The 23,356-nt window shown below is 46.8% G+C and overlaps 1 protein-coding gene across 6 annotated transcripts in view; it reads right to left on the bottom strand.

Annotated features, from left to right (window-relative positions):
* The window catches only part of CATSPERE (catsper channel auxiliary subunit epsilon), an 89,302-nt gene that overhangs the window by 49,588 nt on the left and 16,358 nt on the right, over positions 1-23,356 (bottom strand). For 5 of the 6 annotated variants that reach the window (XM_019500612.2, XM_059716037.1, XM_059716044.1 and 2 more), the window contains 4 exons: positions 15,987-16,075; positions 13,458-13,488; positions 10,486-10,563; positions 4,668-4,774 (listed from right to left, as the gene is read on the bottom strand). In XM_019500612.2, the coding sequence (XP_019356157.2) occupies positions 4,668-4,774; positions 10,486-10,563; positions 13,458-13,488; positions 15,987-16,075 (305 nt within the window). Of the gene's footprint in view, positions 1-4,667; positions 4,775-10,485; positions 10,564-13,457; positions 13,489-15,986; positions 16,076-23,356 lie in introns of those variants that run through there. The other variant, XM_059716049.1, reaches the window with a different exon arrangement.

Below are 23,356 nucleotides of genomic sequence, written 5' to 3'. Positions count from 1 at the left end.
TTCTTCCTCCCTTTTTTGAAAAGGGGTACCACATTGGCCCTTTTCCAGTCCTATGGCACCTCACTTATTTAGAAAAGCTGGATGTGCACAAGTCCATTGGGCCAGATGCAAGGCACCTGAGGGTGCTGAGGGAGTTGGCCAATGTGACTGCAGAGCTGCTGGCCATTATGTTTGGAAATTGGAGATCAGGAGAGGTCACAGATGAATGGAAAAGGGCAAATATAGTGCCCGTCTTTTAGAAAGGGAAGAAGGTGGATCCAGGGAGCTACACACCTGTCAGCCTTACCTCAATCCCTGGGAAAATCATGAAGCAGGTCCTCAAGGAACCCATTTGTAAGCACTTGAAGGAGAAGCAGGTGGTTAGGAATAGCCAGCACAGATTCAGCAAGGGCAAATCATACCTGACCAACCTGACTGCCTTCTATGATGAGATGACTGGCTTTGTGGATGTGGGGAGAACAGTGAACATGATATACCTTGACTTCAGCAAGGCTTTTGATGTAGTATCTTACAACATTCTTGCAAGCAAGCTAAGGAAGTCTGGGTTGGATGAATCGACAGTAAAGCGAATAGAAAACTAGTTGGATTGTTGGGCTCAAAGGGTAATAATTGCTGGCACTGGATTTAGGACCCAGATATCTTGTTCTGGTGGGACCCAAAACCCTCAGTGACCATGACCTTTCCATTTTATAATAGGCAAATTTTATTGATGCACAGTGATAACAGAAAAAAACAATGCAAACAATTCTATAGCTACCAATCCTAGGGCTGTCATAAAAGTCAAGACACATCTGGCCGGGATGCAAGCTTCACTTTGAGGTTCTCTCTTGAATGTCTGAAGTCAGCACCCTGGAAGTCGGAGGCTGAGGCCTCCTCCCTTGGGGTGGATGAATGGGGCTGGTGGTATACCTTCTGTTCATGTACCTCAGGTTCCCCTCTTGGGGGCCCTCTTGGGGACCCCTCTCAGGGACAGGGACCCTTTGTTGCTCTAAAATCTCTGCTTCTGTATTCCTTTTCCCTCCTGATGACTCTTCATCTGTGGCTGATTGGTATCTCTGTGGTCATCATACTGTCCACATTCTGTCGTGACAGTATATTTCTTTGTTTTACAAGCCCATCACATGCACACATCTTAATTTGATCATTCCAGGCCTGTTCCTAATTTGGTCTGTTCTCCCAAAACTGGAACTCTCAGGCCCCCCACTCTTGGGCCTTGTGAGCTGGTGTCACCTTATCTCATGTTATGGAACAGTGTGGTACATTCCATGTTATGGAGCAGTGTGGTACACTCTACCAGCCTATGTATATATCTGTTGGCCTTGTTGTGTTAGACACCCCACCTGCCTTGAAGGCTATAAAACTGTGTGAGAAACAGGCCTTCAGAAATCAAGTAACCCTTGTTGCTGTCTGAACTATTGTTTTAATGCATATACATTTTACCTACAAGCCAATTCCCAAAAGCAAACCTTTAAGTGTCATTTTCTAGCCATCAGTTATCAATGGCTCAATGGATCAATGATAGCCAGTATCAAGTGGAGTGCCCCGGGGGTCAGTCCTAGGACCTGTCTTGTTCAATATCTTCATCAACAATCTGATAGATAGGATGGAGTGCACCCTCAGCAAGTTTGCAGATGACACAAAGCTGAGGGAGGTAGTAGATATTCTGGAGCAGGGGTTAGCTGCCAGTCCGCAGGAGGGTTGGCTGCTGTGGACCAGAAGTGGCTGTGGATCAGCAAACCGTGGTCCAGCAAACTGCAGACTGGAAGTGACCTGCATACTGCGAACCGGCAGCCAATCCTTTTTTATATTGAGTATAAAAAAGGGTTGGCTGCCTGCCCACAGTATGCCGGTTACTGCTGGTCCACAGTTTGCCAGTCCATGATCACTTCCGGTCCGCACTTTGCCAGTCCTCAGCATAAAAAGGTTGGGAAACCCTGTTCTGGAGGGTAGGTTTGGGATTCAGAGAGACCTAGACAAATTAGAGGATTGGACCAAAAGAAATCTCATGAGGTTCAATAGGGCCAAGTGCAAAGTCCTGTACTTAATATAGAATAATCCCATGCATCAGTACAGGCTGGGGTTCAACTGGCTAAGCAATAGCTCTGCAGAAAAGGACCTGGGGCTTACAGTGGACAATAAGGTGAATATGAGACAACATTTATGTTGTGTCCTTGTTGCAAAAAAGGGTAATGGCACATTGAATTGCATTAGTAGGTGCATTGCCACCATAGTTTCATAGTTGGTAGGGTCAGAAAGTACCTGAGCAGATCATCAAGTCCGACCCCCTGCCATGGCAGGAAAGAGTACTGGGGTCAAACGATCCCGGAAAGATGTTCATCCAGCCTCCTTTTAAAGACCCCCAGGGTAGGAGCCAGCACCACTTCTCTTGGAAGTTGGTTCCAGATCCTAGCCGCCCTGACAGTGAAGTAGCGCCTCCTGATGTCTAGCCTAAATCTACCCTCTGCCTGCTTGTGACCGTTATTTCTTGTCACTCCTGGTAATGCTCGGGGGAACAGGGACTCCTCCAATGCCTGCTGGTCCCCCCTAACCAGCTTGTAAAAGGCCACTAGATCCCCCCTCAGCCTTCTCTTGTGGAGGCTGAACAGGTTCAGGTCCCTTAACCTCTCCTTGTAGGGCCTGCCCTGCTGACTCCTGATCATGCGGGTGACCCTCCTCTGGACCCTCTCAATGCTGTCCACATCCCTCCTGAAGTGCAGCGCCCAGAACTGGGCGCAGTACTCCAACTGCGGCCTGACCAGTGTTGCATAGAGGGGGAGGATCACCTCCTTGGACCTGCTTGAGATGCATCTGTGGATGCATGACAAGGTACAGTTGGCCTTCCTGTCCACTTCCTCACACTGTTGGCCCATGTTCATTTTGGCATAAATAATGACTCCAAGATCTTTTTCTGCTTCTGCACTGACAAGAAGGGAGTTCCCCAGCCTGTAGGTATGCTGCTGATTCTTCCTCCCCAGGTGCAGTACCTTGCACTTGTCAGTGTTGAAACCCATCCTGTTCTCATCCGCCCACCCCTATAACATGCCTAGGTCCGATTGCAGCCTATTCCTCCCTTCTAGTGTGCCCACTTCTCCCCACATCTTAGTGTCGTCTGCGAATTTGAACAGGGTGCTTTTTACACCCTCATCCATCCTTCATCCTTCATCCTCACCCACCCTTCATCGCTGATGAAGTTGTTGAACAGTGCAGGTCCAAGGACCAAGCTCTGCGGAACCCCACTGCCCACATCCCTCCAGGTGGAAAATGACCCGTCCACCACCACTCTCTGGGTGCAGCCCTCCAGCCAGTTATTGACCCATTTTGCTGTGTAGGTGTCAATGCCATAGTCCCCTAGCTTTTTAATGAGAACGGGGTGAGAGACAGTGTCAAAGGCCTTCCTAAAGTCCAGAAAGACTACGTCCACCACGACACCTGCGTCCAAGGATTTTGTGACCTGGTCATAGAAGGCCACCAGGTTGGTCTGACAGGACCTGCCTCTAATGAACCCATGTTGGTTGCCCCTAAGCATAACCTCCCCCGCTGGCCTGTGGACATGCGCCAAGATAATTCTCTCAAAAAGCTTACTCAGGACTGAGGTAAGACTGACTGGCTTATAGTTTCCTGGGTCCTCCTTCTCCCTTTTTTGAAAATGGGAACCACATTTGCTCTTTTCCAGTCCTCTGGCACCATGCTAGAGCACCATGAGTGCTTGTAAAGCTGTGCCAGGGGTCCCACAATGACCTCTGCTAATTTCCTCAGCACTCTGGGGTGGAGATAGTCAGGACCTGCTGATTTAAATACATCCAGTCCCTCCAGAAGTTCCCTGACTAGGTTCTCACTTCCCCTAGGCCTGGGTGCACCTCCCGTGGGACCTACGGGGGTCCCAGTGGAGGGGGGCGGGGAGGGGTGACCCGGTCCCTGCTCAGAAAAATGGAGGCAAAGAAACTGTTAAAGAGGTTAGCAGATGGAGAGAAGTGATTCTTCCTCTCTGTTTGGCTCTATTGAAGCCACTTCTGGTGTCCTGTGTCCAGTTTTGGACCCCACCACTACAAAAAGGATGTGGACAAACTGGAAACAGTCCAGTGGATGGCAACAAAAATGGTTAGGGGACTAGGAACATGACTTCTGAAGAGAGGCTGAGGGAACCGGACTTATTTAGTCTGGAGAAGAAAGGACTGAGATGCGATATAATAGCAGCCTTCAACTACCTGAAGGATGGTTATAAAGAGGATGGAGCTAGACTGTTCTCAGTGGTGGCAGATGACAGAACAAGGAACAACAGTCTCAAGTTGCAGCAAGGGAACTAGTGAAGCACTGGAACTGGTTTCCCAGAGAGGTTGAGGCATCTCTATCCTTGGAAGGTTTTTGAGACCCAGATAGACAAAGCCTTGGCTGGGATGATGTGGTTGGGGATGGTCCTGCGTCAGGCAAGGGGTTGGACTATATGACCTCCTGAGGTCCCTTTTAACCCTACATTTCTATGATTCCATGAATCTATGACAGATCCCATTGTGCCATTAAATGAATGTATACCAGATTCCATACATCTACATGTAGCTATATCTAGATATTTACACTATGCCCATCAGCAGGGTTTCCTTTCAATCTTAAGCATTAAATAATTTTAATGGAATTCTATTTAAAATATATATTTAAATGAAATACTATACCCCAAGTCTGTAAATTCATCAGCAAAGTATTTGGTATTTCTCAAATGGGTTTCAACAACAGGCTCCTGTCCCAAGTTCCAAAAGTGCTTGCTAAGTATCCTAGAATTCTGTTTAAATAAAAGCTCTTATATGTTATTATTTTGATGTCCAACTAATCTAAAGTAATATATAGTAAATATCCTTACTAAAATACAGGTTAATATACACTTTACCATTCTAGTATATATATTTGTAAATAAGGTCCTGTTATTAAAAACATTTTGACATTTCAGCTAGTTTGGAATACATTTAGAACAGGGGTGGGCAATTTTATTGACTGGAGGACCACTTACCAAATTTTGGTGAGCTGTTGAGGGCCGCATGGGTTGCCCCACCCCCAGTTGCCATATTGGGGCCAGAAGTCCTGCCCCCTAACCCATGGCCTTTCCCATCAGAAATCCCTCCCCTTGTCCTGGAAATACTCCTTTTAGGAGAGAGAATGCTGCAATCTTGAAACTGGAAAAAAACCCAAATCATATACAAAAAATAAAACATCTACTATAACTTATTTCAATTTTATTTAAAAATATTTTGTACTGATTTATATGTTTGCGAAGTGTATCAAGAGGTGATGGCATAATAGCTCAAAGTACATTCCTGCTGTATATTGCGTGTGAGCGATAAGGGGGTGTATATGGGGGTGTGTGTGTGTTATGGGGTGTGGGTATGATGGGTGGATGTGGATGTGTGGGGTATGTGGTTGGGGCAGGGGCTGTGGGAGGGTGTGGGGTTATGGTGGGTGGGGTGGGAGAGAGAGACACGGGGCTGGGCTGCTAGCTCCATTGCATGCAGCTCTCATGAACTGCATCCAAGGCTCAAACAGTGCAGCCAGACAGACCCTGCACCCAGGCTCCACATTCCTGCCCACTCACCCAGGGTCCCCACTGGCCCCAGGACACCAGCATGGGCTCTGCGCTCCCACCCACCACCACGATTCCCCTGCTGTTTCTCTGCTTCCCCTTCCACATGTGTGACTGCCCATCGCTGCTGCTGCTGCTTCCCAGCTACCACTGCTGATACTCCCCATGCCCGCTGCAACTCCCCCCGCTGCTGCTGCTTCCCACAACCTCCCATCACTCCCCACACCACTACTGCTTTCCGCAGTTCCCCGCTGCTCCCCATGCTGCCACTACTTTCCACAGCCCCCCCCCTACTCCCCCTGCTGCTCCCAATGCCGCTGCCGTTTTCTGCAGCCCCCGCACCACCACTGCTTCCCTCCACCCACCCACCTGCTGCTTCCTGCTGTGGCTCCAGCCCAGTCCAGCAAGCACCATGCGTTTCCTGGATGCTGGGTGTATTGCAGTGGTTTCCCCCTCTCCCTTGTCTGATCTTATCTGACTTTGCACTAAGACAGAAAGAGGATGGGGAACAGCCAAAGGGTCACCAGGCCAAAAGCTAGAGAGACTTCCAGTTGGGGGCTGAGGATGAGAGAGGGGGTAAAAGGCTAGGGGTGGGGCGGAACTGGGCGGGTCTTGCTGCCCAGCTGCTGGGTCTTGCTGCTGTTGGCTCCCGTCATCTTTCACAGGCAGCCAGGGGCAGATAAAAATTAATTTTCTAAAATGTTTAGGGGTCCCGCAGGCTGGATAGAATGGCCTGCTGGGCTGGATCTGGTTGTCGGGCTGTATTTTGCCCACCCCTGATTTAGAATCTAAGTAAATTTCACTTGGAATCTTTACTGCAGCATATTCAGGAAGAAATTAAACACCCAAAACATACAGTGATAATTTATGGAACACAGTCAAGATTGTACATTCTTCACTGGTGCCATTAATGTAATTAATAAAACCACTGTTATTCCTCATAACTTTGAAGGTAATTGTAGCAAGACACTGGGACATGCCTGCTTCTTTAAGGGCACAAGCAGCCTGGGAGGCTGCTTGCAGGTGGTAGAGGGGAGCTAATGAGAGACTCACCTGACTGAAAGAGGGCTCAGGCTAGAGCTATATAAGCCCAGAGCCTGGCAGCCACAAAGTGAGGAGGCTCCTGGCAGCATAGCTCCTGAGGGGACCTGAATTTAGCTAAACAACTCTGGAGGCCTGGGAACAAGTTCCCTGGACAGGGAAAGACTGAGTTCACAGCCAAGTGGCCTTTGTCTTATGTTAAAGCCCCTAGAGGGTTTGAGGTGTCTGCCAGAGGGTGGTGATGCTTCTTGTTTTTTTAAGCTGTACTGGTACTTTAGCCTTGAGCCCTGTGGTGACAGGCTCAAGGCCTACTTAGAGAACCAGTAACTCAGGAGCCCTTAGACTGAGACTGGGGCCCAGTAGGGATCCAGGAGTCTAGGAAAAGGCTGAGACCTGGGCCAGAGAGTTTACGCCCAGGGAAGGGCTGAGCTAGGCCAGAAGGTCCATGAGCCCAGACTGGCCTAAGCAGGACTAGAGGGTCCACACTGTTTTGAGGGAGATGGTGTAAGGCAGTGTTTCTCAACCCAAGGTACGTATACCCCTGAGAGTATGCAAGACATGGGCAGGGGGTATGCAGGTGCTGTGTTTTGAGTTTGGCCTGCCCCCCTGCCTGGCGGGTTGGAGGCGTCTTTGCCTGCTCAGGCTGGAAGTTCCAGCCACCGACCCTCCCACTGCAACTGGTGTACTGGGGCTTTCACTCCCCAGCATCAGTGTGCCAGGGGACAGGGAGAGGGGCCCCTCACAGGCTGCTTTGCCCCAGGCCATGTTCCACAAGGAAAAAGCTTGCGGCGGTGAAACCAGAAGTGCCACAGTGGGACTTCCGGTTTTGCTTTTGCCACGTTGATTGGCAGGTGGGTACGTAAGGTACCAAAGGTTGAGAACCTTTGGTACCTTTTAGCTGGGGTCATCTAGACCCAGCACTCTTTCCTGCCTATGCAGAGGGTCGGACTCGATGATCTATTGAGGTCCCTTCCGACCCTAACATCTATGAATCTATGAACCACTGGTGTAAGGGACCAGGGGGCCCGAAGGCCCAAGGGATATATACGTAAGTTAACATCAATGAGAGAGAACATCTGCAAGGCTTGGGGTGTGGTGTAGGGAAGGAAAAAGAGCCATGCAATTTGCCCTTAAGGCTAAAGGTGCCCTATGGGTTCCTTTCAGCCTGAGTAGGCCCCTACCAGGCCTGAGGGCTTGATCAACCTAGTGGGACCTCAGGATCTCACGGCTGCCCCTGTGGCCACAAGCCTGTCACAGTAATCAATTAAATTATTAAATGAACTAGTCAATTGCCCATCAAGAATGATCTGTGGGGCGGAGCGGGCAGGGATGGAGCCCTGTACTCCCCTCCTCCATCTGGGTCCATTCCCCCTTTCCCTCCTGCTGCTTGGGGTCTGGGCCCATTCCCCCCTTCCTGCTGCAGTGGTGGGGGGAGGGGAGGGGAGGAGAGGAGTGGGCCTGGGCCTGATGTGGGGGAAGACCAGGCCCGAGGTTGGAGAGAAGCTGGGCCACTGCAGCGGGGGGAGCAGTGGGTCCAGGCTAACCTGGCGGTAGTGAAGGAATGGGAGGAGTGGGCTCAGGGTTGACATGGGAGAGAGGGGCTGAGGGAAGAGTGGACCTGGGCCCGAGGGGAGGAGGAGACCCGCTCCTCCCCTCCCCCAGCCGCTGCTGCATTGGGCCAGGCCCGCTGCTCTCCCACATCGCCGTGGCAGGCCCGCTCCCCTGCCATGTCATGCCCATTCCTCCCCCTCCCGTGTTGGGCCTGGGCCCACTCTTCCCTTCCCCCACTGCCACCACCGCTGCTGTGGCACACCCACTCCCTCCTCCCCCACGTTGGGCCCACTCCTCCCTGCACCACTGCCACATCAGCCCTGCAGGTGGCAATGACAATGGAAAGGGGGAAGGGCAGACCAAGGCCAGCGCCAGTGGCCTCACCCCCCCGTGGCATCCCGACTCCACTCCTTCCCTACACTGTTGCTGCCACCACTTCCAAGGAGCAAGGAGGGGGGGGGCAAGGCCAGCTCCAGTGGCCTTGCCCCCCCCTCTGCTCCATCATTGCCACCTGCAGGGAGCAGGGCAGGGGGGGTTAGGCCAGTGCTGCTGGCCTCGCCTTCCCTGTTCCATCTGCACCATTGTCATTGTCTCCAGGGAGTATGGTGCTCTGTTCCACTGCTCTGTCCCTCATGTCCCCATCCTGGTGGCATGTTGCCACCTGTTTGAACACTTTTTCTGCACAAGTGGGCAGAAAACAACAGAATGCAGTTCAACAAAGAGAAATGCAAAGTGCTGCACTTAGGGAGGAAGAATGTCCAGCACACCTACAGCCTAGGGAATGACCTGCTGAGTAGCACGGAAGTGGAAAGGGATCTTGGAGTCCGAGTGGACTCCAAGATGAACATGAGTCGGCAGTGTGACGAAGCCATCAAAAAAGCCAATGGCACTTTATCGTGCATCAGCAGATGCATGATGAATAGGTCCAAGGAGGTGATACTTCCCCTCTATCGGGTGCTGGTCAGACCGCAGTTGGAGTACTGCGTGCAATTCTGGGCGCCGCAATTCAAGAGGGATGCGGATAACCTGGAGAGGGTCCAGAGAAGGGCCACTCGTATGGTTAAGGGCCTACAGACCAAGCCCTACGAGGAGAGACTAGAGAAACTGGATCTTTTTAGCCTCCGCAAGAGAAGGTTGAGAGGCGACCTTGTGGCTGCCTATAAGTTCATCATGGGGGCACAGAAGGGAATTGGTGAGGTTTTATTCACCAAGGCGCCCCCGGGGGTTACAAGAAATAATGGCCACAAGCTAGCAGAGAGCAGATTTAGACTGGACATTAGGAAGAACTTCTTCACAGTTTGAGTGGCCAAGGTCTGGAACGGGCTCCCAAGGGAGGTGGTGCTCTCCCCTAACCTGGGGGTCTTCAAGAGGAGGTTAGATGAGCAATTAACTGGGGTCATCTAGACCCAGCACTCTTTCCTGCTTATGCAGGGGGTCGGACTCGATGATCTATTGAGGTCCCTTCCGACCCTAACATCTATGAATCTATGAATCTATGCACTCTGATTGGCTGTTTTCAGCCAATCAGAGTGCAAATAAAGCGTTACGGATAGACAGACAAACAGACAGACAGACAGATTAAGGCTTTTATAATATTAGAATATAAAGGATGCCAAAGGAAGGCAGTGCAGTATGGCAACATCTAATAAAGCAATTACCCCAGTACCATTAACGATGACACAAGGTAAATACCATCAAACTACCAAATGCACTAGAAATACGTATCCTGCTAAAGTTTATTGCATTGATCCTGTAAGTTGGTCCATGAGGTAGGGACCTTTCACCTGCGTGGATCCTTGTTAGATGCAGGGATAGATCTGCACAGATCATGTTCAGTTATTGGAGACACAGTACAGCTCCTTAAATTTCAGAGGTCAATTCTACTCTTCAACTCACCATATCGTCTTTAGGTCCCATGACTTCTTACACATTATATTTGCATTAAGTAAAATTTAACTGAATGCCATGGAAATTCGCTCTAGAATCTCAAAATCAAGTTTGGGCCTTTTCTTTCTGCATATTACCACCCACTGTAAGTTTTAAATTTAAATTTGGTCACTAACAGAGGTAACTAAGGAAAGAATTTGGCCCTACCTCCTGGAACATAATTAAAAATTCTGTTTATTATGGTAGAATGGATGGGAATCTACCTCACTCTTCTACACCTATGTTACCTCTGAAGTTCTAACTAGAACATAAAGGTAGCCGTCACTTTACTACGCTGAAATGACTATGGGTACATTATGCAATGTGTGAATAATCAGCGCCATTTTTAAACAAGCAACTTTTAAGGTTAGACATGCACTTAAAATGGAATTTTAACATACTGCTGAAGGAGAAGTTGCACTGTGATCCAATTCAGATGGAATTGCATTTTCTGGATCATATATCCATAAAGTTAATACCTGGCAAGTAAAAAAGAATACCTTATTGTCAAACATATTATATTATGATCCAATTTCTTTGGAAGGGACATCCATAAAGGCCTGTAGTAATTATATCATATAAATGAGAATCAACTTAGACAACATGAAAATTGGGTTCTGGTCCTGTGCTTCTTACTGAAGCAGAACTCCCATTGTCTTCACCAGGTAAGAGGGATTGAGGAAAGCCACATCCACTCTCTGTAAGATGAGCACTAATAGGAGAAAGAAGTGTGATGGGCTAGCTGGCAGTGACCTAGCCCTGGGGTTTTGAAAGGGCAAAAGATGATTGGAGGACTTGGGATTCCCTTTCCTCACCAATCAGGCCCCAGAGACTCACCCCTCATGTCCCCTGATTGGCCCCTTGGGTCACCTGGAGGGGGATAAAAGGGGCAGCACGGCTGACTCAGGGAAGAGACCAGTGAGGGACAATGAGGAAGGAGCTTCAAAGAGCTGAGCCAGTGGGGTGGAAGCAGTTGCCCCAGAAGAGCCTGAAGGAGCAGGACCTGCAGACAGCAGTTGTACCCTCAGCAGCACGGCATGTGGCTGGCAGGAGAGGCTTCTTGCTGGGCTCCAGGATCCCCTATGAGAGGCTGTAGCTAGCAGGAGAGGCTTCCCGCTTCAGCAAGGATCTGAGCAGCGACCTGAGGGGTTCCCAGCTCGGCTTCCAGCTCCTCCAATCAGAGACCAGGCAGCTTGATGTGAGGCCGGGGCTCCAGGAAGGTCAAGACCCCTAGCAAGTTGGAGCAGTATCAGCACTGGTCGCTGTGTGGCAGTGTTTCTGTCTACCATGGGAGAGATCCAAGTTCAAGTCCCAGCTTTGGTGACTTGGGGTGAGTGAGCTAATAAGGGGAAATTCCTCTTGCAGTGGGAAGGGGCCATTGTGTTTTATCCCCGTCCAGGTACCTAGGCCCTATATTTCTTTGTCCTTTGACATCTTGTATTTTGTTCCTTTTTATATTTCCCCAACCAGTATTGTTTGCTCTGCTGTTTGTGTTTTATATTTTAACCCTGTCTTTTGCCAATGATTGTAAGTGTCCAACCTTTGTTGAATCCTGCCCCCTTGGGGCACTGTAGTGTCCACTATACCCCCTGATTATGCCTGTTATGTTCCCAGTATTGTTCCCTCATTAAAAGGTATATGGTTAAGTCCCCAGTGGTGGTCTGGCTCTGCTCTATAGGGGGAGGAGAGTCCCTATACCTCCCACAGTGCTTGTGCACCTGCTTTGATTCCTTCAATTGGAGAATTTGGAGTACCACCTGGGTTACAGAAGCTTGCATAAGAACTTATTCTTTCCAGTTCTTTCATCCTGCCCTGAGCAGCACTTCAGTCTCATTTCTTCCAGTGGAGCTACTGACCCCTTTATTTCTGTTCTAGCGCAGGGGAAACATCAATGGGCATATTTCTTAAGAAAGAAACTTTGTATCTTGACAAGGAGAAGGTAGCTGTTGATAAACATATACCTCTGCAATTTGGTTCTATAACTGCCATGGAAACTGGGTTCTTCAGCCTGACAGTTTTTGGGCTTGCCTTCCAGCAACAGAACCATTTCTGATCAATTATGTAGTCCATTGCAGTCAGTCAGCAAAGAAATCATTCCCTGCATGCAACTGAACAAATGTCATGCATACTTTCTCTTTCTTTGCCTGTTCTTCAGTTGTTTAGAGTTGTAAAATTTATTCTTGGATAGAGGGGCAGGTTTTGGTGGTTTCTCAGAGGTGGCCACATAGAACATAATTCATGCTAAAAATAAAGCAGATTTTCCCTGTGGAGTCTTATTAAGTTGCACATATTTGGCGGATTGGATTCCACATCAGAAACTCAACAGTGTTCTGAATTTGGTTTGTAATAAATGGTGTATGTTCTTTTCTCTTTTGTATTTCCCTACTTGAACACTGTCAGGACAAGGCTGGGTGAGGCTCATGCTGTGCAGCCTGATTAACTGGGTCAGCTGAATCCAATGAACTAACCAGGGCCAGCTGAGACCTAGCATTTAGGAGCACTAAGTGAGGCTTGCTTCTACCTTAAGCTTAATGAACTAATGAGCACTAGCTTCCCTTTAATTGGTTTTATGTCTGCTCTTAAGGAACCCTTCCAGCATCTAAGCCTTGCTGCACAACTTACTGTGTCCAGTCCTTATGTGGCTCCTGTCATGGTAACTCCTCTGACACCCTGCTTGGTTAACCCACTGGTCAGTGTTTGGACTTTGGCTTGACCTTGGCTTGCTCAGTTAACCTTCTGGCTTGGTATTTGAACTTTGGCTTGACCTTGGCTTGCTCCTTGACCTGATTCCTGGTTAACCTTCTGGCTTGGTATTTGGGTTTTGGTTTGACCTTAGTTTGTTAACTGATCTGGAAGCTCTGGTTAGTCTTCCACTTCAGTTTTGGACTCTGGGCTTCAGTTCCTGCACCTCATTTTGGAACTGGGGGTGCCCTCAGTCATTCCTAACCCACCACTCATTCCTAAAACAGACTAGTCCTCACACTCAGCTCTACCCACTATGCATGGTGTGAAGCATGACAAACAACAATCGCTCTCATAGATGACAAAGGGGATTTTTCTTAAGAAATAATTAAATATATAAATTGTTATATAAACTGTGTACAGTTGGTAAAGGTTGTGAAATAACAGTGAATTCTATAGACTGAAGGATTGGTCATAGTACTTTACTATATATTGAAATTTTTAATCTGACTCATTAAATAATCAGTATCCCAAACTAGAAAAAACTCTAGAAAGCAGAGAGAGGAAAAAAAGGCCTCAATTTAAATCAAATCAGTATTTTGTAGACGTGTGGGGGGGAAAAACAAAACATAACTGGGGAGACTGGGATTAAGGCATTACAAAAAAATCAGAATTAAAAAATAAAATTTACCTGGGTATCATTGTTTGAGGGTGGAACTGAACTAGAGAGAGAGAGAAAGGAAAAGAAATTACATGCTGTTTCTAATTAGTGATAAATATGTGCTATTTTGTAAAGCAAAACTGTTTTGACACTCACCTTTTAATACCCTGCTTGCATGTTGTCTGGGAAACATTTCTACTATGTTTTATATATTTGTGCTTGGCTGGTCTACAGCTTAGATACTTCATCATTTATATAAAGGAAGACTTTCTAACTTGCTAATTTTTCTTATTTATAAAAAGAACACTAAAAAAATGACACAGCTTCTGGAAGCTGAATGCATAAATGTCTTCTTTTGAGTTCACCTTCTTTAAACTTGCTGTGAAACCATTTTGCTTAATTATTATGACTTCTATTAAAAGATTATTTCAAAAGAAAACAGGATCACAAGAAGAAAACTACTATTCAAGCATGTTGAAGTATATAATTCTAAGAGAAGCAGAAATCTATTTAAACATTATCTCAAATTACTAATGCCTAAAAATCTTATTTTAAGCATTATCTTTCTGATAAAGATGAGGACTTTATTTAGTTTCAACTGTGCAGAGAATATAGTTCTACTATACCTCCAGAGTGAAATTCTTGATCCATTTGAAGTCTGCAGTAAAATTATCTTTAAAGGGTGGAAGGTGCCTAGATTTTACCCTCCTTTTTTAGAAGCCAGAACCTGACACAGGCCAAAGTTTATAGTAAGGGAATTTTATATTAAAATAATTATAACTCAAATGCTTGCAAAAAAGACAATGTTTTGTCATACTTTGCCGGAAAATTCCCTTTAACTTCAGAATTAAACTGGACAGGCAGCAGATAAGGAATTGGCTGATTGTAAGGATATCTATTTGAGGGGGAAGGAAGAAAGAGGGAAGTAGTTATGCAGAGATAGAACTTCTTAGGGCATAGGCTTCAAGAAAGGCAAGCCTGGAAACTGTGAACCAGCAAGTTATTTTTGTATGTTTCTTCTGTATTCAAGGAAACAGAACCCTGTGTACAGTCCTTGTAAATGAGACAGGGTTAAATAAAACAACATACATGATGCACACGATCAATTTTTCCTTCACTGAAATTGTTTTTCCTTCTTTAAAAGAATCTGGGAAGGCCTAAGCACATGGCCAAAAGAAGGGTAACACAGACCATCCTCTCAGGAACACACAAGTGTGGAATCAGACAGACATATATAAACCTCGTGAGCATTTAAAAATGAACTAGCATAAGGAATAATACGAATCTAGTCAAAACAAAACAATAAAACACTTGTAAGCTTACCCCTGCCCTAATTTCCTTGCTGTCCTAAGGGACACCCCCTGAAAGTCCAAGGTATAGAATTGCCCCGATTCTGCACACATCATCTCCACATCAGTCAGTGTCCTCCTGCTCTATGAAATGGCCAGTAAGAGAGACTCTTAAAACCTCCAGTCCCCTTTGTCAGATGATCAAAATCCCCCATCACATGATCTGTGACTTAGTCATTTCCTTTGTGAAGTTCTGCATTGGAAAACTGATTTTTCCTGGACAGGAGCTATCTTTTTGTTCATAATATGCTATACCTGAATGGGTGATCATAATTTCAAGGCTCTTAGCTAGTTCTCTGAGATATGCAGAATCTTACCCTGTTACCTCCTCTGACTTCTAGCTTGATACTAATGTAAGGGTGATGTTGTAGCCATGATGGTCCAGCAATAATGTGACAGGCAAGGATTTCTTAGAGTGTTATATTTTATTGGACCACCTGTGTAGTTGGCATAACATTAGACAAGGTTTTGAATGCAAGACATTCTTCATCAGGCCTCTGATCATAGGGAGCTAGGCATAGCATAATATGGAGACAAATAACAGCAAAGAAGGCAAGCAAGCCCTACATTTAAAATGGGGTTTCCAGTCTGACCCAGCTATTAAAAAATATTTGCAAGCTATGCTCAGACAGATCCCCCAAATTATAAACTGGGGCATTAAGAATAACAGCCTCATTAGAAACGTTAGCTGAATACTGTTACATTATATATCCTCAAATATGCAGTCTATACTGATCTTGCCAGTGTCCATCTCTGACCAGTTTATGATGAGAGAGGTAAGATAACTGAATATCACATTACAGAACTAGGCCAAAAATATGTTCCCTAGTAAGTGACACGAGTATGCATTCAATGTACAGCAGCAAAGCTGTGCTATTACCAGTCATATATAATTATATATGTTGACTTGGGCATAGGAATAGACAATAAAATTAAGAAAGCACCCAACAACACAATTATGGCTTCTGTGAAGATGCATGCAATAAGCAGTTATTGTGACGTGTTTTTTCAGATGGCTGCAACTTCTTTGGTGAGGGGTAATGCAACAGTAGTCTGAACTGCTCCTACAGAAAGGGCAAACCATGCGTTTGGCAACTTTGGGGGCAATTAAATCAGGTGGAAAATCTGTCCCAAGGTTGGTATTGGCAAGAGATATGTTTGGCAACATTCATATAGATTAAATATGCATGAGAACAAAGAAATTATCTACCTGTTCCATGTAGAATTTGTTACCACATACCACAAAAAGCAATTCAGATCTTTGGCAAAAGGGATAAAACGGTCAGAGTACTCCAATTCCTTAAAAAAAGGGGAAAAGTATACTTTAGTCTTATGTACTGTCTGCATTGTACCATTATTTGTCTATTATCATATGAATACTTGCACACACATAAATAAATTCACAAAAAGTACAAATGAGTTCATTGGAATTACTCACAATTCGAGCTTTATACCCTTGTGAAGTCATTAGGAGTTTGGTCATTATCATTAATTTACTCAGGCAGGGCTGGATTAATGCATAGGCAAACTAAGCACATACCTAGGGCCCTGAGCTGTGGGGGACCCTAGTCCTTTCCTCCACGGCAGCAATGCGAATGACCCCATCTGCTTCCCTTCCCTTCCTTTCTCCTTCCCTCTGCTGGCCTTGCTGTGGCAGCAGTTGCTTCCTATAGCAGCAGCTCCAAGCTCCAAGCCCCGCTTCCTGTGGGCGGCAGCACCAGGGTGGAGAGCCGGGATTTCAACCTGCCTGGGACCCATAATATTATTTCCCTAGGGCCCACTAAAGGGTTAATCTGGCCCTGCAGCCAGGATTTAACTTAAAGTATTATGAGTGCCTTAATGTTTGCATATTATTTAATGTAGTATAACATTACATTTGTCACATACATTGAGCACCCTGGACTGGCCCCATGTGTGGTATACAGTGTGCAGCATGCTTCAAATAACACATGCACCTGCCTCACACAACACATACAGTGTGTCTCTGGACTGGATTCAGCCCTGGCTCTGCACACTGTATGCAGAGTATGCCAGACCATCTCCAAATGTCATATGCAGGGGTGGATGATAGGGCTCCATGGGCCACATCTCATACATACCTTATACATGTCCTCATGGTAAAACTGGGGAACTGCAGCCTTGACAATCTTATGGTCTGATGGCAGGGGAATTGGCTCTGTGGTCAGACCCATAGAGTGACAGTCGATGGAACTGAGTCATCGTGGTGCATGGTGACCAGTGGAGTCCCCCACAGCTCAGTACTCAGACCAGTACTCTTTAATATATTTATAAATGATCTGGATTTGGGTGTCGTAAGTGGACTGGCTAAGTTTGCAGATGACACCAAATTATAGGGAAGTGTGCTCACTCTAGAGAACAGGCTGGGGATCCAGGCTGACTTGGACAGGCTCTCAAGATGGGTGGATCAAAACCTGATGACATTCAACACGTAGAAATGCAATGTGCTCCACCTTGGGAGGAAAAAAAAGCCAAATCATACATATAGGCTTGGCAGCGCTGCACTCACTAGCACCATGACCAAAAGAGACTTGGGGGTCATGACTGACCACAAGATGAACATGAGCCACCAATGTGATGCCGCAGCTTGCAAAGGAAATAAAACTCTGGCTTGCATCTACGGATGCATCTCAAGCAAGATCCAAGAAGCCATCCTCCTGCTTTATTCAGCCTTGGTGAGGCTGCAGCTGGAGTACTGCATCCAATTCTGGGCTCCACACTTTAGAAAGGATGTGGAGATGCTTGAGAGAGTCCAAAGAGCCATGCACATGATTAGAGGTCAAGAGAACAGGCCTTATGAGGAGAGGCGGAGAGGCATGAGACTATTCAGCCTGGAGAAGCAAAGGCTCAGGGGTGACTTGGTGGCAGCCTATAAGTATATAAGGAGTGTGCATCAGGAATTGGGAGAATGTCTGTTCACTAGGGCACCCAAGGGAAGACAAGGTCTAACAGTCGCAAACTGCTGGAAGACTGTTTTAGACTGGAGGTAAGGAAAACTTGTTTAACATTCGAGTCGTGACAGCCTGGAATAGATCCTCCCCCAGATGTAGTGCAAACATCTACTCTGGATACCTTTAAGAACGTAAAGCAAGCATCTACTCTGGATACCACGGGGAGAGGGGAGTTCAAGAAGAGTGGTTGCTCCTCAAGGGAGCGATCCTCAATGCACAAACTATGTCTATTCCATCTCGGAGGAAAGGCAGCAAGAGGGCACAGCAGCCCCCGTGGCTCTCCAGGGACCTAGCAGGCCTCCTGAGGCTAAAAAGAAAGGCCTACAAAGGATGGAGGATGGGAGTCATCTCCAAGGAGGATTATTCTGCACTGGTCCGGTCCTGTAGGGAGCATACCAGGAAAGCCAAGGCTGCAACTGAACTCCAACTAGCTTTGAGCATCAAGGATAATAAAAAGTCCTTTTTCAGATATGTGGGGAGCCGGAGGAAAAGCAGGGGCAACACTGGACCCCTGCTGAACCAGATGGGGCAACTGACAACTGACGCCCAGGAAAAAGCCAACCTATTAAATAGGTACTTTGCATCGGTCTTTCATCAGTCCCATGGGACGCCCGTGTCCGCTACGGGACAGGGAAGTCCGGGTGAGGGTGATCCCCTGCCCTCCATTAATGCTGACTTCAAGAAGGAACATCTTGAGAAGCTGGATACCTTCAAGTCAGCCGGCCCTGACAATCTTCACCCCAGGGTACTCAAGGAGCTGGCGAGCATCATAGCCCAGCCTCTAGCGCGGATCTTTGAAAACTCTTGGCACTCTGGTGTTGTGCCCGAAGACTGGAAGAAGGCCAATGTGGTGCCTATCTTCAAGAAAGGGAGGAAAGTGGATCTGGCTAACTATAGGCCCATTAGCCTGACTTCTATCCCTGGGAAGATCTTAGAAAAGTTTATTAAAGAGGCCATCCTTAATGGACTGGCCGACACCAACATCTTAAGGGATAGCCAGCACGGGTTTGTCGCAGGTAGGTCTTGCTTGACCAATCTCATTTCCTTCTACGACCAGGTGACCTATCACCTGGACAAGGGAGAAGAGATTGATGTCATATATCTTGACTTCAAAAAAGCCTTCGATCTGGTTTCCCATGATCACCTCTTGGAGAAACTGGCCAATTGTCGCCTTGGGTCCTCCACGATCCACTGGCTGGAAAATTGGCTCCGTGGTCAGACCCAGAGGGTAGTAATTGATGGAAGTCACTCATCATGGTGTCCTGTGACCAGTGGGGTCCCCCAAGGCTCTGTCCTTGGACCCATACTGTTCAACATCTTCATTAATGATGTGGACACTGGAGTCAAAAGGGAATGGCCAAGTTCACCAATGACACCAAACTTTGGGGCAAAGCATCCACACCAGAAGACAGGCGGGTGATCCAGGTCGACCTGGACAGGCTCAGCAAGTGGTCAGATGAGAATCTGATGGTGTTCAACGCCAATAAATGCAAGGTTCTCCACCTTGGGAAGAAAAACCCGCAGCATCCTTATAGGCTCGGCAGTGCTTTGTTGGCTAGCACTATGGAAGAAAGAGACTTGGGGGTCATCACTGACCACAAGATGAACATGAGCCTGCAATGCGATGCTGTGGCTAGTAAAGCGACCAAAACGCTGGCTTGCATCCATAGATGCTTCTCAAGCAAATCCTGGGACATCATTCTCCCCTTGTACTCGGCCTTGGTGAGGCCGCAACTGGAGTACTGCGTCCAGTTTTGGGCTCCACAATTCAAAAAGGATGTGGAGAAGCTTGAGAGAGTCCAGAGAAGAGCCACGCGCATGATCAGAGGTCAGGGAAGCAGACCCTACGATGACAGGCTGAGAGTCCTGGGGATCTTTAGCCTGGAAAAGTGCAGGCTCAGGGGTGATCTGATGGCCACCTATAAGTTTATCAGGGGTGACCACCAGTATCTGGGGGAACGTTTGTTCACCAGAGCGCCACAAGGGATGACAACTAAGTTGAATGGTCATAAACTACTGTAAGACCATTTCAGGCTGGACATAAGGAAGAATTTCTTTACTGTCCGAGCCCCCAAGGTCTGGAACAGCCTGCCACCGGAGGTGGTTCAAGCGCCTACATTGAACACCTTCAAGAGCAAACTGGATGCTTATCTTGCTGGGATCCTATGACCCCAGCTGACTTCCTGCCCTTTGGGCAGGGGGCTGGACTCGATGATCTTCCGAGGTCCCTTCCAGCCCTAACGTCTATGAATCTATGAAGAAATGCTTGGATGCTTATCTTGCTGGGGTGATCTGACCCCAGGGCTGGACCTGATGATCTCGCGAGGTCCCTTCCAGCCCTAATGTCTACAAAATCTATGAAATCTATACCTGATTTAAGAGATGACCTGAAAATTAATTCATTTCAAAACATTTCCATATTGTGAGGGCAATCAGTGTCTGTTCTATCTAAGAGAGAAGCACAATCCTGAACACTGTTGCATGATCCCAAAGAGTTTGAGAAAGTTACCTGAAAAGCCTTCTAATGACAGTAGCCTGTTGGGGCTCATCTCTTGTTGCAGAACTTCCAAAGTACTTGATTTCTAGATCCTAATCAGCATAGTTGTTTAACACTAGTACCAAGTGGATTCCAGGCCTCAAGTAAACCTGATGCTTAGGGACTTAATGATACCAGGGTACAGTCACAGCCTAAGTGTACACTGTTATATAGCTTGTACACGGTCCAATACACCAGAAAGGGACTGTGAGCAGAATGAGAACAAAAAGAAGTTAAAAAGAGCTTGCCATGTTGGCAGGGGGAAGAACGAGGTGGAAAGCAGCTGGAGCAATGCTAGAAAAGGGGCAGCATCCCTGCACCTTTTCAATAAACAGCTGCCCTGCCTGTGGGCAGGGCTTGCCAGTTAAGAGGGAATCAGAAGGGGGAGGGGGGGAGAGAGAGAGAGAGGGGGAGGGGGAGGGATGATTGGTGGAGCCAGTGGCTGAGGAGGAGTGCTGGAGACTGGTACAGAGCCCTGAGTGAAACAGCACAGAAACCTTGCCACAGCAGGGGAAGTTCAGATCCAGGAAAAGAACAGGAATTTGCTCCCTCAAGTCTGTTGCCAGGAGACAGACAAGAAGGACACCTGAAACCTAAGGTTAAGGAAAGGCTGAGTGAACTGCAAGAAGCAGTCACTCCTGACTAGGAAACAAGATAAGGATTAACTCTTGTCTGCACTAGCACTTCAAGTCTCAGCACTAAGCACTTTGTATTGGCATGAGCACTTGGTTAGATAGTGTGGCCCAGGTGCACCTAATAGTTTAGGAATTAAGTTGTAGTTTGAGGTACTTGAAGATTCTATGGGAAGGTGCAATACTGATAAGGCAGTGTGCACTTTAGATAAGGCTTAGATGCAATGGTAGTAAAGCTGATGTATTTCAGATGTTATGGGAGACAGTGCAAGGGAGTGTGGCAGACATTTAGGTTGGAAGAACTGGACAAGACTGGGATGGGCATAAAGTATAGAACAACTGGACACTGAAGCTAGAGTAAAAATTGTGACAGCTCTGATGAGTAGCTTATCTAACGAGATATTTACTATCAAGATGGTGTAAGGCTGGGGTGTGAGGGGAAGGTGGAGTCCCAAAATCTTACCCTGGAAAGAGATTCACTGAGTTCCAAATGCAGAGAGTTGAAGGTGGGCTGTGATGGGACTGAACACTTTCCATGTCATTAATATCAGTATAACCATATGGCAGGCAACTTCATCAAAATTGCAGCCAGAAACTCCTAGGATAAGGAAGCATGGTGGCTTTTATTAGAGTACCAGCAAAGCAGAACCACCAGCAAGGCAAGTAAAGAGTGTCCAAGCCAACAGGGACCCATGGAGAAGAACCAAGCATAGACTGCTGAGTAGAAAGGCACTATCACCTCCCATGTCTGGCACCTACTGCTTCTATTAATGAATCCTAAAACTGCTTTTGCCTTTGGTGTGCAGCTGCATCATGCTGCAGATTCCTATTGAGTCTGGGAGTCTACAGACTCCCAGATCCTTCTCCAGAATGCTGCAATTCAGCCAGGTGTCACTCATTTCTTATTTGTATTTTTTATTCTTCCACAGTGTAGCACCTTGCATTTGTCAGTATTGAGCTTCATCCTGTTAGCTCCAGCCCAGCTTGCCAATCTGTCAACATCCTTCTATATTGTGTTTCCTGTCTCCAATGTATCTAGAAATCTTCCCAATTTTGTATTTTTTGCAAATGTGCTCAAGAAGTGTTCTATGCCAGTTTCCAAATTATTAATAAGCATGTTGAACAGCACTGGGCCCAGGACAGACCCCTGTGGGACTCCACCCAAAACCTCCTGCCATTCTGAAATGGGTCCATTTATAATTACTATTTGCTTGAGGCTTTCAAGCCAGTTGTCTATCCACCTTATAGTAGTTTTTCCAGCTGACATTACTCCAATCAGTTTATGAGAAGGTCACACAAGGCCTTGTCAAAAGCCTTCCTGAAGTCCAGATTGTATTTTATTAGTAGATGTTAAGAGTTATGAATCCAAAAAGATGACAAAGCCAGTAGGGAAATACAGATTGCCCGAGCGATTTTTACCACAGAAAGAGATCAAGTTTTTGGCATTTTTTACCACAGAAGGAGATCAAGTTTTTGTTTTCAGTAAGTCCATGCTGGCTGCTTGTGAAGAACTTTTCCTCCTCCAGATGCTTGAAAATGTACTTCCTTATGCTCCAGGAACTTCTGAGGTATTGAGATGAGGCTAATTGGTCTGTAGTTCCCCAGGTCCTCCTTTTTTTTTTAAAGAAAGGCACTAAGTTGGCCCTTTTCCAGTCCTCTAGTGCCTTGCCCATCTCCCACAGCTTCATGAATATCATTGCCAGGGACTCTTAGATCTTCTCTGCCAGTTCCCTCAGTAGGATGAAGTTCATCAGGCCCTGCTGGCTTCAATTCATTCAGATCCATCAAAAGCTCTCAGACTGTCTCTTTTGCCATTTCATCCTTCAGCTTCTCCCCTTCCTTATCGAAATAATCTTTATTAAGTGTTTGGCTGCAGTTTAATATTTTTGTGAAGACTGAGGAAAAGTAGGTGTTGAGTTCCACATTCTTTGCATCTTTTATGATTTTCCCCAGGCTATCTGGACTGACAGCTTCCTCAATCTTTCTTTTCTGGCCATCATACTTATAGAACCTCTTCTTGTTGTCTTTAACGGCTCTTACAAGATGCAGCTCATTCTTCATCTTTGTCTTCCTGATTTTGTTCTTGCAGGATCTTGCTGGTTCCTGGTATACTTCCTTGGTAACCTGCTGGAACAGGACCTGGGTAGACGGGGTCCTTCATCTCATTGTTTCAGGCCGTGTTGCTTGCAGTCTGCTCGTAATCCTTCCCTTTTCTGATTTGCCCACCAAGACTTGCTGTTAAAATTAATCTGGGAGGTATCTTGCCACTACACTAGGTGAAGGGGAGGAAGAACCTGACGATTCAAGAGTCTGGCCTGTTCTGAGCTGTCAGTCTCAGGATATCTGTGCCTTTTAGTCCTTTGTCCCATAAGTCACTTTCTTGCTTCTGCTGCTCTGCGGTCTAGAACCCAGAGCCCCAGGCTTGGCAAACCCACAACATAAC

This window comes from Alligator mississippiensis, chromosome 1, assembly GCF_030867095.1.
Source record: "Alligator mississippiensis isolate rAllMis1 chromosome 1, rAllMis1, whole genome shotgun sequence".
Lineage (NCBI taxonomy): Eukaryota > Metazoa > Chordata > Crocodylia > Alligatoridae > Alligator > Alligator mississippiensis.
This window is presented reverse-complemented; position numbering and strand designations above follow the sequence as displayed.